The sequence below is a fragment of the Rattus norvegicus genome, chromosome 2, assembly GCF_036323735.1.
Source record: "Rattus norvegicus strain BN/NHsdMcwi chromosome 2, GRCr8, whole genome shotgun sequence".
Lineage (NCBI taxonomy): Eukaryota > Metazoa > Chordata > Mammalia > Rodentia > Muridae > Rattus > Rattus norvegicus.
Window position 1 is genome coordinate 134,630,074 of NC_086020.1, and position 16,945 is coordinate 134,647,018.

At 37.4% G+C, this 16,945-nt stretch overlaps 1 protein-coding gene across 1 annotated transcript; it reads right to left on the reverse strand.

The window, feature by feature from the left end:
• Nucleotides 1-1,722: 1,722 nt before the first annotated feature.
• Erhl1 (ERH, mRNA splicing and mitosis factor like 1) lies at nucleotides 1,723-5,029 on the reverse strand. The gene is made up of 2 exons (NM_001134511.1): nucleotides 4,628-5,029; nucleotides 1,723-1,910 (listed from the first exon to the last, which is right to left on the reverse strand). Exon 1 carries the CDS (start codon nucleotides 4,985-4,987, stop codon nucleotides 4,670-4,672), a length of 318 nt encoding a protein of 105 aa, NP_001127983.1. The 5' UTR covers nucleotides 4,988-5,029; the 3' UTR covers nucleotides 1,723-1,910; nucleotides 4,628-4,669.
• Between the last annotated feature and the right edge of the window lie 11,916 nt (nucleotides 5,030-16,945).

Below are 16,945 nucleotides of genomic sequence, written 5' to 3' on the forward strand. Positions count from 1 at the left end.
GGCCATTTCCATTAGGAAGAAACAGCTATAAAACACCAGGAACAATCTGTATTTCTGCATGCTCCTATAATCATGTAGGTAATGGCACGCATGGATTTAAGGACACAAATATAGTATCCTCATTTTACCTGCGATTTCTTTAGTATAAAACTTCCAATATGATGGTGAATGCTCCCCCCCCCATTTTTCCTCTCCCAGAATTGTTAAGGTTTACTTACTTATTGATAGTTCATACTGTTATTTTATGCTTTAATCTACTTATATCAAGCCATGTTTTTAATATATTTTTGTACCTGTATACTTTAGTACATCTTTCAGTTTGTAGGGCAATTAATATTGACCTGAAAAGATCATTTTTATTGTCTGATATTAGGGCACTGCTTTTTATTCACAACACATACTTTTTCTTGCTTATGTTTTTATATAAATGAGGGAAAGACAAAAATAGGGAGGCAATTGCCTACTTATGAATGCACCAGCAGTATTTAATTGATTTAATGAAAGATTTCCATCTAAATTACCAGTCTTTGGGGTAGAAGCGTGGGTCAGGGGCATAGTATGTACTTAGCATGTGTGAACTGCCCCTAGGTTATCTAGCATGATGATTATGAGCTATATTGACTTGGAATCCTATTCATCACTCTGACAGGCTGTGCTAACTGGGCCACTGTGCTCCCTAACTCTTAAGAAATATTGGTGGACCTGGAAGTCAAGCCACAATTTGACTTAAAAGTTCTTTCATTGTATTGATATGTTACAACCATGACACATCTCTGGCAATATAACTTTATCATTGGTAGAGTGTGCTAACCTGATTACAATTAAAAATAGTAGCAATGATGATAATAGTAATTATCATCATTGTTATTATTATTAATGGGTAACAGCACCAACAGTGGTGGTGAGACAGCTGGAAAGTTTCAAAGAGCATCCTAAGGTATCTTTTTATTATTATTATTATTATTATTATTATTATTATTATTAGGTGACAGCACCAACAGTGGTGGTGAGACAGCTGGAAAGCTTCAAAGAGCATCCCAGCGTATCTGTGTCAGGATGCAGAGGCCATAACCAGAGGCACAGTTGAAGCTTGTAGAGGTGCAAGATGATGCATCTGTGGTCCAGTCACTGGAGGAAGTCCAGAGAGCTAAGGCCTAATGGCCTATGGCTGGTTCTGATATGCTGGGCACAGAGCTGTGCTTGCATTACTGGACCCTCAAACTCTCAATACCCAAAGCCTGTGAGCTGTAACCTTAGAAAGACTAACAGCTTTGGACCTGCTTGTGATTTCCACCCAGGTGGAACCAAAGGACCCTACCCAGCAAATTGAGAGCACACAGTAATCAGAAGTCAACCCACCCTACTCCTGCCCCTTATATAGAACGAGGCCTTGGGTTTTATTGAAGACTGGGATTCCTCCTCTTTTTCTTTTCCTCTACTCAATCTCTCTGCATTTTCACCCACACAGGTCAACATCACATATACAACTACTGGCAGCCTCCTGTGGAAATCAAGAAAGAGGATAGCCTTCAAAATGCCCGATCAACAACTTTGTTAATTACTTCATTCTTTGCAGACAAATAGACAAAGAAGACTAAATTTCATGATAGTAGACCCAAATACAAAGAATAGGTGTTGGGAGAAAGAAAAAGGAAGAGAAAAAAGATGTGATATAAAAAGTCTTTGAATATGCAACTGATAAAGACATATCTAAACTTGAAAAACAGTTTACAGTGATTCGTTTACTGTGATTTGTTTTAAACTTTATTGGCAGGTGACAATAAAACCTTCAAGGACAAATATTCTCAAAGCTCACGTGAAGAGAAATTATTCACAGGTTAGGGGCAGCCTTCCATGGAAAATGGCTCATCGCTCCAGCTTGTTCCTGCTGCTTCGATCAGAAATGTTCCCTGTGGGTCAATAAAACAATATATATATATATATATATATATATATATCTTTTTGATATATATTTATGAAAACATTTTGATATATATTATATAGTACCATCAACTATATCAAAACAAAATATATATTTACAAGTTTTTCTACATTATATTTCAAATTTCATAAGTACTGCTTGTTTATATGATCCTAAACTAAATCTTGTTAGACATGCAAATGACATAAGCAGCAAGCAACGTCAGAGTTTTCTTCATTTTTGTATTGTTATATTATTGAACCTTGTGTGTGCATGTGTGTAAGTGTATGCTCAAGTGTATTCCACACTTATGTGTAGGGTACACACACTGTACACTGCTATCTTCAGGCGCTATCCACCACGGGTTTGGTACAATCTCTCCTTGGGCTGTATTGTGAAACAGGCATGGCTGGCAGGCTAGTGAGTTCCTAGGAAACTCTTGGGGTTTTATATATGTACCTATATTGTTCCCTTTTTCAGAAGAGTTCCAGAAACTGATGTCAAGCACTTGATTGCCTGTCCCTATTTTAATTGTTAGTCAGTACAGTCTGTTCAGTTTCCTCTGCAAGTAGGCCATGGTAGTTCTTATTGTCCCCCACCCATACAATCTTTCACTTTATTTACATGGAATATGAATATGGAAATAATGATAAAATATTAGCTGGCAGACATTCACCTGCCAGCTGTCAGAGTGTGTGGCTTAGATATGAGTCTTACTTAGTGCTTCCTATTTACTTACCCCTGAGTACAAAAAGATTTCATATAAAACATTAAAAAAGTACTGGATTTTATTCTTACTTTAAAGGGTATTGCTTGTATAAGTTAAGGGATGGCTATGTAACTTAGCTAGTAGAGTGTTTGGCTAGCATGCACAAAGCCTGGATTCAATCTGAAGTATTACATAAACCAAGAATTGGGTGTCAACCTGTAATCTCAGCACTTGGGAGGTATTGACAAGAAAACTGGAATTCAAGATCATTACCAACTACACAGCAACTCCGAGGCAATCCTACGTGAGATCCTCATTTGAAATATCTAAATTTGGGGGCAATGAGAGAGTGCAGCTAGCTAAGACACTCTACTCAGCCTAAACACCCAAGGTTAATCCTCAGAGTCCGCAAAGTGGTTGGAAGAACTAACCCCTAAAAAGTTTCTCTGTTCCCCACAATCCCACCATAGGATGCAGGTGTCTATATACCCATGCACAAACACAAGTTAAGATGAAATGTAACCAAAAGTAAAAATATTAAATGATGCACAAATAAAGGTGGCATGTGTACTTATATGCTAGAATTCAGAACTGCCTCAGTGGACACAAATGATATACGGAAACCAAAGCAAGTCACTAAATGCCTCTGTTCAGAATTCTACAGCATAATTAATATACTAAAGAATATTAGCATCAAACACCACATCTAGATTTAAAAGTATCCTGTTGATACCTTTACTTACAAATTGAAAAACAACTATTTGTCCAATTATAAAATATTTACAAAGAGTGGATTATAGTAGAAGAATGATGAGAAATAGACCTAAAATATGAAGAATTCATCTTCAATCGAATTATTGGAGATACGATTTGGACAATTCACATGTCCTGTGAGACTCACTTTTGTCTGCGGAATGGGGACTCACGGGAATAACAACCTGTCACAGTTGTTGCAGCTATCACAGATGATCAATCATTAGAACATTCTCTGTATGTTTGTTAGCTAATTTAATTTAATTTAATTAGTGATAGAGAGGTCACATTCTAATGTGCTTAACATCCATATTCTTTTGCATGCTCACTTAGATGTAGGACAGAGAAGTCATTCACTAATCATAAGGTTATTATAAAATCTTGTTTATGATTCCAAAAAGGCAAATGTTAATCAGTCCATTAAAAATGTCACAAAGTGAGAAGTGCAACACATTTCCTTCTCATCTCAGGATACGTAGAATAGGGAATGCTGGGTTAGCTACATGCCTAGAAGCAATAATGATAATTAAACTCACAGATGTCTGCTGGACACATTTTATCTGTATGAATGTAAATACATAAAAATATACTTATTGGATAGAATATACTTATTAAAATACAATAAAAGTGAAACATATACTCTAGTTGTATTTTATGGTCAGAATATGAAAGCTACCTCCCCTAGGCTCATACTTGCTAGTGATGTTTGAGAGACCTATGAGGAAGTGTGTGTCACCACTTTCGTGAATTTTAATGTTACTTCTTGAGCATCTCCAAACCCTGTCTAAATCTTTTTGCTTCCTTTTAGACATGAAGCGGTAGTCTCGGTGTCTTGTTCCCTATGGCTTCTCATTCTGTCTCACCAGGAACCTAAGTACAGAGCAGACTTAACAGGAGCAGATCGCTCTAAAATTTGATGCCTAAAAGAAATCCTTGCTGCTCCCTGAAACCTCAGCCCCTAGCCCTTTTAATCTTTAACTAAAAAAACTTCAGAGATAACGGGCAGGTATCACATATCAATGTCATTGCGCTCTTGCTACCTCGAACAGTTCCCACAGGGAATGAATTAAAGCGGGTATACATCATTTGCGTTTATATCATCATAAAAATGTTAAAAAGAAAGAAAATCAATAAGGAGAGAAGTGGGGTTTTGTGAGCAAAATGGCTCACATCCCATCTAACACATAAAATAGGGGCGAAAGAGGCTGTGAGTGAAAGCAACCACCACTGCACCACACACTCACCGGCGGTCCGAGACAGCCCCAGCCCTGGAAGCTTCTAGAAGATCACTCTGACTCGTCTCGTTGCGCCTGCTGACTGAGAAGCATGTAGATCCTCTCTTTGACCCATTCTCGGCTGTGAGGCTTGTAGGTCTGGGTATCTTCGCGGAACACCAGGCAGCTGAGGTCTACCATGCGGTCGATAAACTCAAACAGCTGACTGACGCCATAGGTGATGGACTGGCTGAGGGGGTTCAACCTCTTCAGGTGCTCCTCGTACATCTTACAGATGCCTTCCATGCATTCGTTCACCGACCCGTATTCGGCGTAGGTGCGGCCTTCTGGCCTCTGTGTAGGCTGCACCAGCAACTTGATGGGAGTCATTGCTGCAAAAGCCAGTCTGCAGTCCAGCCTAAACCAAACTACGCATGCGCTCAGCAGCAACGCCTCTAACAGCAAGTCTCGCGAGAGCTGATGGAGCATCTGGGCGCATGTACGCTTCTGGAAGGTTCTTGGCTCCAGGCTCAAAGTGGGACACTGAAAGTGTGTCTCATTGTTAACCGGTCCATATGCGTAAACGGCTGATCACCCACTGTGTGCTTCCAGTTCTTGAGAGACATCTCTATAAGGAAACATATTGGCTCATATGCATGCTTTTATTTAAATAACCTTTGGTGAAATATTTTAGTAGGAAGTTATTTAAAGGCATAGTCACCAAATGAAAGTAAACAAGAAAAGCCAACATATACAGACTCCTCCTTGCCATCTATATTAGCAACATGAATTTATTCAACCTTGTTTGCATTCCTCATTAACTTCACCTAATCGTTAATATTGTCTTATAAATATTTGCATAATTTTTCTTAGGACCGTACACCTCATTTCGAAGTATATGTTAATTCATGATTCTTCTGTGCAAAGAATGTGAGTTTGTCTTTAATACAGGGTAAGTCACAAATTTCACCCTTTTACATTTTCTTGAAGATTTAATAAGAAGAATAAATTAGAAAACTCTCAAGTGATAACAAAAGAAAGCTATTTTTATGCTCTGTAGATCGCGAGAACATTACGTATTGTTAAACTGTTCTGTAAAAGGAAGCAATATCTACTAACTGCATCTATTGGAGGAATGTTTTAATTTACAATAAAATACAGAACAGGGGCAAATATGAGTCTATCAATTAATATCACCTTAAAACCACTTTAAAAAGAGAGTCCCATCATTTCAAACACATATTTTCTAAAATTGGCTGAAATGAATGCATAAGCACCATCAATGGGTCCTTTAACAAAGAAAAGCAGATCTTATTAGTGACAAATCATAGCAAGGAAAAAGGACAAAAAGATAGGGATGTTTTATGCAGCGCTTTTTAAAATAAGACAAATAATTATATAAATGGATTTTTCAATACTCCTTAAGTTAAACAGGTGTATATCCGGAGATGGTTGAAATATTTTTCTTATGAAAAATATCTTATGATAAGAAAAATATTTCTTAAGGGGAAAGTCACTCAAGGGAAGCAGGATTTTCTGACCATAGATTCTGGGTTCCAAGGGCTGAGTTGATTGGGCTTGGCCACTGATTCAAACCTGGCCAAGTTTTTCATTCTTCTTCCAATATTTTGAGTCAGCACAGCACTTAAATTCTGTAATTCTAGTGAGACTGTGGTCCTAGGACGTCCAGCAGCATACCCAGTTCTGTGCTGATGAGGTTATCTCTATTGTTGGCAACAACCACCTTAGTCAGCTCTTCATTTCATTCTGTCCAATTTCCTTAGAGATGTAAGAACAGTGGAGAGTTTATGGGCTAAGGGTCAAATACACTGATAGAGGAAGTGACCCTGGTGCAAGCCGAAGTAGCTTAAACATGAGACACACAGAGTCCTTTGAGATAAAAGTAAGAGAGAGAGATGCCACCCTCCAATCACCATTTGTCCCATGTTTGCTTTGGAGGTGATCTTTAATGACAAGGTGTTCCTATCACTGTTGCCCAGAGGACATGAGCATGGCCTGAGGGACAGGTAGTGCTGGTGACTATGACTGGGACTATGGTAGACCTGAGAACTGGATGGAAGGCCATTGCCTAGTGCCCTGTATTTTTCTGTTATTCAACCTGAAGTTTCATTCAAAAATTCTACTCAGTTATCCAATGTTTTTCATGAGAAAGTTTTCTTTGGGCAACAGTTTCCTTGTCTGCATGCAGACTCTGCTGCTGTTTCTGTTTCCTATCAGGTAAACTTATTTTTTCTTTGACAACTTCCTTGTTTACTGAACACGATGCATTTCAGCTAATATTCTGTATTATAGTAATTATGGCAATCAAGGGTCTGACTTTCCCTTGCCAAGGTATATAACATAGTCAAAGACAGCATGTTCTTCTGTTATCATTGCCTCTTTGAAGCACATAAAGCATGTCAAAAAGTTGGAATATAATTCTCAATCTTTCCGACTTGGCCCTCCTCCCACTGGAATTATACATATGTGTTGCCATGTCGAACACTGTAAACGTATCTTTTACAAACATGACAAATATATAAGAGTAGGGGCTTATTAAAGAAGGGATTATTTAAAGTTGCTCCTATTTTGTGTATTTCAAGAGCCTAAAGAGTATAAATTTGATTTTGACACAAATTATCTTCCTTGAGATTGGAGAGACAGCTCTCTATTTAGGAGCACTGCCCCCTCTTCCAGGAAACCTGTATTCCACTCCAGATACCCACAAGGCAACACAAAACACTCTATCTCTATCATTCCAATTCATTTGCATTTGATGCCCTCTTCTGACCCCTACAGGCACTTCAGGGATATAGTGCACAGCCAAAACATCCAGACACATTTTAAAAAAAATCTAAAGAAAAAAGTGCAGGAAAACCCACTTTTAGGTTTACCAATAATATTTTTGCCTAAGTCTCCAAAACCTCTTCCTTAATTCAGCAATCAACCACCAATGTACGAATGAAAAAAAAATCCATTTATTCAAGTATTTATAATTGTGATTAAAACAAATAACAACAAAACACAATTTTCAATTTTGGAGAACATTTCTATAAATTTTTACAGATATGCTCACTATTATTTTGTATATTTTATGTTAGAAGTGTGTTTCCCAATGTGGTGGTGTTAAAGTAGAAGGACCTGAAAAAGCTGTGGGGGAGGGGGAGGAGGTGGTGGCATAGGATTAGGTCACTGGGTTGTTACATTCAGAGGAAATTAATTTAGGTTTTAAGAAGTGCTTTGTTCTAGGAAGAAGTTTGCTATCAAAATCCAGCCTGCTACAGTTTGGCCATGACTGTCCCACAAATGAGTACAGCTATGATGAGATTTATCACAACTGTTGTGATTGAATGAAAGGGTCCCTATATACTCATACTGTTGAATGTTTGATCCCTTGTTGGTGGACTGTTTAGGAAGAATTAAGGGTGTGCTCTTGTTGGAGTGTCTGAGATGCGGGGAGTGGGCTTTGAGGTTAAAACGACCCAAGCCACTTGTGTGTCTTTCTTCCTGTTCATACAGACCTGAACTCTCAGATGTAGAACTCTTCAGCTACGTGTCTGACTGTGTACTGCCCTGCTCCCTGCTTTGATTACCATTGACTCTGAAATTGTAAGCAATTAAATATTTTCTTTTACAAGACTTGCTGTGGTCGGTCATGGATGTCTCTTCACAGAAAGGAACAGTGACTAAGACAGCCTTTATGTTTTTCTGGCTCACAAGTACAGTGCATCCTGGTAGGGAAGCCAAAGCAGAAAGAGCTTGAAATAACTAATGAAGAAACAATGGATGCATGCTTCTGATGTTCCTTGCCGTATTTATATAACCCATGACGTCAGAAATAAATGGTGTCAATTAAAGTGCATGGTGATTCTTCCACCACAATTAATGCAATCAATATAGTGTCCCAAGGTCATGCTCAGAGGGCCATCTCTCAGGTGATTCTAGACTCTGGCAAGTAAACAATTAACAACAATCACATCTTTCCTGCACTTTTTTCATGAGAAAGTGATCAATTGATCATACTCTAAAATGTCTGAAACTGCGACTGAAAGTAATATTTCCATCTTTTAAAGTAATTATCTCAGGTATTTTAGTACAGTCATAGGCAGCTGACTGACATAGAGCTCTGCCCCCTCCCTACACTCTGACTTTCTGTTTTGCTGTATGATCTTTATTTTCCCATGTAGCCTGGCAATGTTTCACCAGTAAAATGTGAGATGGGAGAGTAGGAGTAGACCTCATCAGAGTGTCTACTCTTCAAGGTGAAATAGTTGGTTTGTTTTTGAATTACAGACAGAGTACAATAGAGCAGAATAGCAACATGGCCTTTACCATGTGTAGGCATAGTAATTAATCATTCTTTAAGTTGGGTTACCTTTCTTATCTCATTACTCTTTAGTATTTATAAACTTAACTTTAAATAAGTTTTATTCTAAACTCTAATTTTAAGGAAAACTTAAAACTACGACATCATCTTTGATTCTGTCCATCCCACTTATTGTTAAATAAGGTTACAGTAACAGCACCCCCACACACAGACACATGTATACACACACACAGGCACCTTATGTCATGAGCAACTTTGTGTCCCAGCCTGCATTAAAAACTTCCTTTTTTGATAATCTACAAGGCAGATTCACCATCTCCAATATTTATACTTACACAAGTAATTTTATGAATTTAAACAATAAATTGTAGCAAAATGATATTTTAGATGAGAATATATAATGGATCTTTGAATTATAAAAACTAAATAAAATGTAAACTGCATGATGCTAGAGGTAATAAATATTTATGAATCTGTTAGTGTCAGTTTATTATAATGAAAATTTTGGAATAAACACAAACTATATGGATCTATAAGAATTATGAATACTCCTGTTGGTGTGCTGAGGAAAATAATTAATATGATATTGAATACTAAACATTCAAAATGTACAATACATGTCCTTTTAAAGTATCTAAAAATAATGACTTTACTAATATGTACAGAATGTTCCTTAATTTCAGTAAAATTTTGTGTTTAAACAGTGAGCGAGTAGCTATTTTATATACTCAAGGATACAAACTGAAGTCTATTTAAGTGTATTATCTAAGCTGTGAAAATGAGTGACCTTGCCCTCCCTTTCCATGTTGCCTATACATAAATTGCACAGAAAGGAATCTTTAAATTATTTGAATTTAATTACAAATATTAATTTTGGATCAATTAACTATTGAGGGTGGCTCATATTCAAAGATCTCCCTTTCTTAGTGGATTAAATTGATCTTCATCATTGGCCAGGCCCCATGCAATATCCCTTTCTATGTTGGCAAGCCAACTGGTATTGTTATTGTTCAGGTCCTATTTAAGCAGCCATACTGTTGATGTTTCAAAAACTGTATCAGCTCTGTCATATATGGAAAACAAAGACTTGCAAAGAGAAGTTTTTCTTTCCCATTTTATTGCTTCTGTGTGTATGTGTGTGGGGGGGGGCAGACAGACAGAGAGACAGAGAGACAGAAAGACAGGGACAGAGAGAAGCAGAAAGAGAGGGAGAGTAGAGGAAGGGAGAATAGGGAGAAAAAGAGAAAGGAAAAAGAGACAGAGAGAAGAGAAGAGAAGAGAAGAGAGGAGAGGAGAGGAGAGGAGAGGAGAGGAGAGGAGAGGAGAGAAGAGAAGAGAAGAGAAGAGAAGAGAAGAGAAGAGAAGAGAAGAGAAGAGAAGAGAAGAGAAGAGAAGAAAAGGTTTATGTGCATGTTTTTGTATGGTATGGCAGACCTCTGGAAATTATAGCTTGCATAAGTTGCATCTCTAACAAAAAAGATCCAGGGATAGAGCTTAGTTTGTTAGGCTTGGTGAAAAGTGTGTTACCTACACAACTATTTAACAGGTAATGAATTATATTTTAAAATTTTAAGCTATTTATTTACATATTAAAAATTGAATAGCTAAGAATATTTCCTTTAATTTACTGAAAAATAGGTAGTTTTGGTATAGTTTTTAAATCATTTCTCTAGCAGTAAGTTACTCAGCCATTGGCAAGTACAAGGATATTTAAAGTCTTTAAAGATCTAAAAATAGGGGCTGGAGAGATGGCTCAGTGTTTAAGAGCACCGACTGCTCTTCCAGAGGTCATGAGTTCAATTCCCAGCAACCACATGGTGGCTCACAACCATCTGTAATGGGATCAGATGCCCTCTTCTGGTGTGTCTGAAGACAGCGGCAGTGTACTCATATATAATAAATAAATAAATCTTTAAAAAAAACACAAATAAATAAATAAATCTTAAAAAAAAACAAAAAAAGATCTAAAAATATTTCAAGTTAAATAGCTATATGATTTGCATAAAATGCATACATATTCATAAAGTTCAAGAAGTAATACAACAAGTATACTTTTGGGCAAAATGGGTGTTACTGTAATGGCTTTTCATTTTTCACACTACTTAACATTAATCTCAGTAAATTTAAACACCCCTGGAATAACTACCACCCCTTCAAAAACAGTGGTATTATCAAATTAAAATAAGTTCTCAATTTTTTTTATCTTCTTCACTCTAACCAGCACCCAAGTAACTTTGAATGATGCCTGACTATTAAATATCAAGAACCTTGAATTTATGGTGACCAGTGTAGTAATCCTGTCATTCTGCTTATGCAGCAGTAATTGAAAATGAGTAACGAGGTAGTCAGTAGTTGCAGAAAGAGACATCAAGAGAGCAAAGTGAATCTGGACTAAGGATCACAAACACACAAAACCCCTCCGGAAATGTGTTCAGAGTTTTTGGAGGATTATGGCATGAATATTATCACAAAACCCCAGTTCATGCTTTATTTCCTCTTCTCTCTCTCTCTAAATAATAACTTCAATAGGCAGAGGCTCTTAAGAAAATGTAGATCCAGAGGTAGGAAAACCCCTGGCAGACCAACAGTTGTAAGCTTTCCTACTTAGGAGTTGTTGTTCAGTAGATGATCATGAGTTTTGTCTCTTCATATCTGGAAGGATCACAAAATAAACACATGTATTTAAACAGGAAATTTTCAATGTGCCTGAACCTTACGAGAACTTATGCTATTCACAGTCTGAAATGGAGACTAGCTAGTAACCTGAGATAGAAACCCTGAACCTGTAAAGAAAAAAAAAAAGGGCCAGCTTTTGATATTCTTGTAATTCTAGTACTAGGGAGACAGAGATAGGTTGATCCCTGGAGCTCTCTGTTCAGCCAAACTAATATACTTAATGAACTCCATGTCAGTAAAAGACCATGGCTCTGTAACAGGATGTGTGATTCTGAGAAGCAACAGCAATGGCTGGCATCACATAAATGTATATGTATGTATGCACACCTGCACATACACACACGCACACACACACACACACACACACATATATATATACTTACATACATTCATCCCTGTGCATGAACACACCCTTGTGAAAATGTGTCCCTATACACACAAAATGACTTAATATTCACTTAAATTGAAAGATGATAATACAAAGGATAATTAATTGAAAGTCAAGCTGTAAAATATTAATGCTCATTAAAAGTAAGGTTATGTGCTTTTATTTACACAGGAAAATCTTGGAGAGGAAATGTAGAAAACTATCAAGGGGCTACTTGATGACAGATGCTGTGTTTGGTTTATTTTGCTGTTGTGTTTGTTCACCCTTTGATGTCATTAAGAGATTATTTTTCTACTTACACAAATGAAATAAAACAAGCCTTGGAGCTAGAATTCTGAGCTATATAAAATTTCTTTATATTTTCGTATAAAAATTACAAAGGCAGAATATTTTTAAGTAGAGAAACAAATGGAGAGGTTGCTCAGTGGTTACATCCAGAGGACCCAGGTTCCATTCTGATCACCGAAATGTTGCTCAACGTCATCGGTAATTCCAGTCTCAGGCAGGATGACACCCTCTTCTTGCCTTCTTGTATATGATGCCCACATGCAGTAAACAGACATACACAGGCAAAGTCCCCACACACATAAAAATAAAGATGAATAAACCTTCAAAATAAAGTAAATGTAGGTAGCATGTGAAAATAAATTTGTTCTTGATTTTATTAAAGGTCTTTCATAGAAAAACGAGACTTATCACTCGTGGATGACTGAAATTTAAATTATGTATATATCTTTAAATATTAAAACACTGAAGCTTTAAATTGTCTCTAAAATGCTTATGACATATTGAGGCTTCTTTTGTGCACTGGCAACAAGATAAGCGACCAATATATAAATATATGCTGTATAAATATAGATAGCCTTTCCATTACTCTATATTATTTTAGCTAAAAGTGATATATTAAGCATTTGGAATTTGAATTTCACAGGTGAAGGATCTAATCACCCATGCAGCTGTCAAATTCAGAGCAGCATATGAGAAGTGGGAGAGATGTACAAGTGTCAAGAAAAGAGACATCCTTTTAAGTACCAAGATCTCACTGACAGATGGCTTGATAGCTTATTTTTTATATTGTATGAATTCTCATAGTCTCCATAGCAAATGCATTTTAATACTGCCTCATATGTCAAACTAATTTATTGAAGTAATCAGAAGATGGAAAGTAGGTTTACAAAACATTAAATGAGGAATGAAAGAATATTCTTTATAATGACGTATAATGTTGAAATTCAATAGTTAAGGAATTTAATTTATTTCTCTTTAGACAGTATAAGCATGAGATCAATGTAAAAATATAGATGGAAAAATTAGAAGAATGTATAGAACTATTAGGAGAAAATCTAAAGAGCTCCCTAGATGGGGACAAGCCACAACATTGCTAATAGAAATTTTGGGTTTAAATCCACAATTAATATTAGTGGCTATGAGTTCACAAAGGTGTCAATAGATTTGAAAATTGCTAACATTTCCCACTTAGGAGAAAAATTAGGATAAGAGATGTAAGCATTCTTTCCTGCAGTAAGTGGAGTTAAATTTCTAGCATCCTGCTCATAATGTCCTAGTGATTTGCTCTCAAAAATAGTGTAAGAAGATCATCATTGCATAAGAAACCTTCAGTTTTGAAGTTAGCAAAGTGGCACCATTATCCACACCACAGATGTCTTGTGGCTTGTGATAAGCTGAGATAAGGGAACTTTACAGTGTGATGTCATTTCTCCAATCAGTTCCCTCTACTGAAAGGCTAAGATAGCACATGTTGATGTTCTCTCCAAAACATCACCTGGGTTTACCTACAGACTGTCAACACCATGTGCAACAGAAGTTCAGAAATTGTCCCAATGCAAAAGATACTTTCAGGTCAAGTAAATGTAGTAAAGTGTCTTAGATCATACCTTGAAATACATACATACATACATACATACATGCATGCATACATACATATATGCATATATACATACAAATAGACACACACAGACACACACAGACACACACACACACACACACACACACACACACACACACAAACAAAAACAAAACAAAAGCCCCCTGCTGAAAACAAATGTCTGGTTTACCAAAAATAGTACCACCCCAACATTAATTTCTTAGTTTTAAAAAATTTATGATGATATATTAAAATGAGGAAAACATTATGAAATAACTCTTTTGAGTATATCTGAAACTAGTAGATTCATAATTATCCCATATTAAAATTGACCTATAAAGGAAAGTTAAGAGTTTTAAATATTTTTCTTCATGAGTAACTCTATTGGGTTTAGTTTGTCTAAGGTATACATTGTGACATTGTGGGGTAGTTTGAGCATGGTTATGTATTCATATTCATGAGGGAACACATTTATGATAGCTACATGTTAGCCCATGCATATAAAGGTTAGTGGCTGATGTCAAGCTTTGGTCTTTATCATTCTCCATCCTTTTTACAAAGCACAGGTCTTTCATTTGAACTGTGATTTCCAGATGTAGCTGTTGCTAGTTAGATTTAGCCTGTTGACTCACAGGATCATCCCCTGTCTTTCCCTTCTAGGCACTTATGTATGGAAGAGCTATTATAGCTACTTGGCATTTGTTGTAGATGCTGAGGATACAAGATGCTGTCCTGTGGTACATTTACACAATGGAGTAAGGATGCTATTTAAAATAATGACTTCATGAAATTTTTAGGCAAATGGATGGAACTAGAAAGTATCATCCTGAGTGAAGTAACCCAGTCACAAAAGAACACACCTGGTATGCTCTCACTGATAAGGGGATATTAGCCCCCAAACTCCAAATATCCAAGATATATTTCACAGACCATATAAAGAAGGAAGACCAAAATATAGATGCTTCGGTCCTTCTTAGAAGGAGGAACAACATATTCATGGGAGGAAATACAAAGTCAAATGGTGGGGCAGAGATTGAAGGAAAGGCCATCCAGAGACCGCCCTGCCTGGCAATCCATCCCATAAGCAGCCACTAAACCCAGTCATCATTGCTGATGCGAGGAAGTGCTTGCTGACAGGAGCCTGATAAAGGATATCTCCTGAGAGGCTCTGCCAGAGCCTTACTGATTCAGATGAGGGTTCTTGCAGCTAACCATCGGACTGAGTTCTGGGGACCCCCATGGAGGAGTTAGAGAAAGAACTGAAGGTGATGAAGGGGTTTGCAACCCCATAGAAAGAAAAACAATCAACCAACCAAATCACCCAGCGCTCCCAGGGACTAAACCACCAACCAAAGAACACACATGGAGGGACCCATGGCTCCAGCTGCACTTGTAGCAGAGAATGGCATTGTCTGGCATCAATAAGAGGAGAAACCCTTGGTCCTGTGAAGACTTATTTCCCAGTGTCTTCGTCAGGGTGTCTATTCCTGCACAAACATCATGACCATGAAGCAAATTGGGGAGGAAAGGGTTTGTTCAGCTTACACTTCCACATTGCTGTTCATCACCAAAGGAAGTCAGGACTGGAACTCAAGCAGGTCAGGAAGCAGGAGCTGATGCAGAGTAGTGTTTCTTACTGGCTTGCTTCCCCTGACTTGCTCAGCTTGCTCTCTTATAGAACCCTAGACTACCAGCCAAGGAACGGCACCACACACAATGGGCTGACTCCTCCCACCTTGATCACTAGTTGAGAAAATGCCTTACAGCTGGGTCTCATGGAGGCATTTCCACAACTGAGGCTTCTTCCTCTGTGATATCTTCAGCTTGTGTCAAGTTGACACACAATACCAAGCAGTATACTCAGTGTAGGGGAGTGCCAGGGTGGTGAGGTGGGAATGGGTGGATGGGAGGGGGAGCACCCTCATATAAGCAGGGGGAGGTGAGATGGGAGGGGGTAATTTAAAAAGAGAATAATATTTGAAATGTAAATACATAAAATATCCAATTAAAAATGAAAAAAAGAGAGATGCTGTCCTGATGCTTCCTGCCAAGTGCTTTTTTTCTTTCTTTCTTTTCTTTCTTTTTAACATTTTTATTGCATTTTTAAATTTACATTTCAAATGTTATCCCCTTTCCTGGTTTCCTGTCCATAATGCCCCTATCCCAATCCCCTCTCCCCTTTCTTCTATGAGGATGTTCCCCCATCCATCCAACCTCCCCTTCCTGCCTCCCCACCCTGACATTTCTTTACACTGGGGGTCCAGCCTTGGCAGGACCAAGGGCTTTTCCTCCCATTGGTGCCCAACAAGGCCATCCTCTGCTACATATGCAGCTGGAGCCCTGGGTCTGTCTTTGGTTAGTGGTTTAGTCCCTGAGAGCTCTGATTATTCTTATGTTATTATGTTATGTTATGTAATGTTATTCTTCTGGGGTGATAAAACACTTCAGCTCCTTCAATCCTTTCTCTAACTTCTCCATTGGGTACCCATTTTCATTGCCTCTCAGGAGACAGTTATATCAGGCTCCTATCAGCATGCAATTCTTGATGCTTTTTTATACACTGTGCCAACTCCACAGCATCTCTTTTTAATTAAAATATAATAACTTTAAGTTCCAATTATACCTAATGCAGTGCATTAAGTTGTTTTATCATAGGTATACTAGATACTAGTCAAACATTATATTAAATCGAGATGTCTCTGTGACAGGGTGGTTTCTTGAATTTGGTATTTCAAGTGGTAGACTGTCCTGCCTAGTATGGGTAGACTTCATCCAAACTCTCAATGGCCGTATAATGAAAAATTTTATCCTCCCCAAAGTAAACAACATCCCTGTATTCTAGGACCTCCAGATTGTTCCTTCTTTCATACTTTCTTACAATCTTAGGACCATATTATTTCATCTTGGTATGAACCAATACTTTATCACAAACCATTTAATTACATGCATCCTACTGGCTGTGTTTTCTGAGAGTCTTAATTCAGAATTTAAATATGAGCCTCATGTGTTAAATCTTTTTCCTCATAATTAACAAAGTAAACCAGTTGAGAGTACTGTTTCTGTAATTTTAAA

Bases quoted from the DNA above. Each gene is read 5' to 3' on its own strand.
- Erhl1 (NM_001134511.1), bottom strand. From the start codon at position 4,987: ATGACTCCCATCAAGTTGCTGGTGCAGCCTACACAGAGGCCAGAAGGC.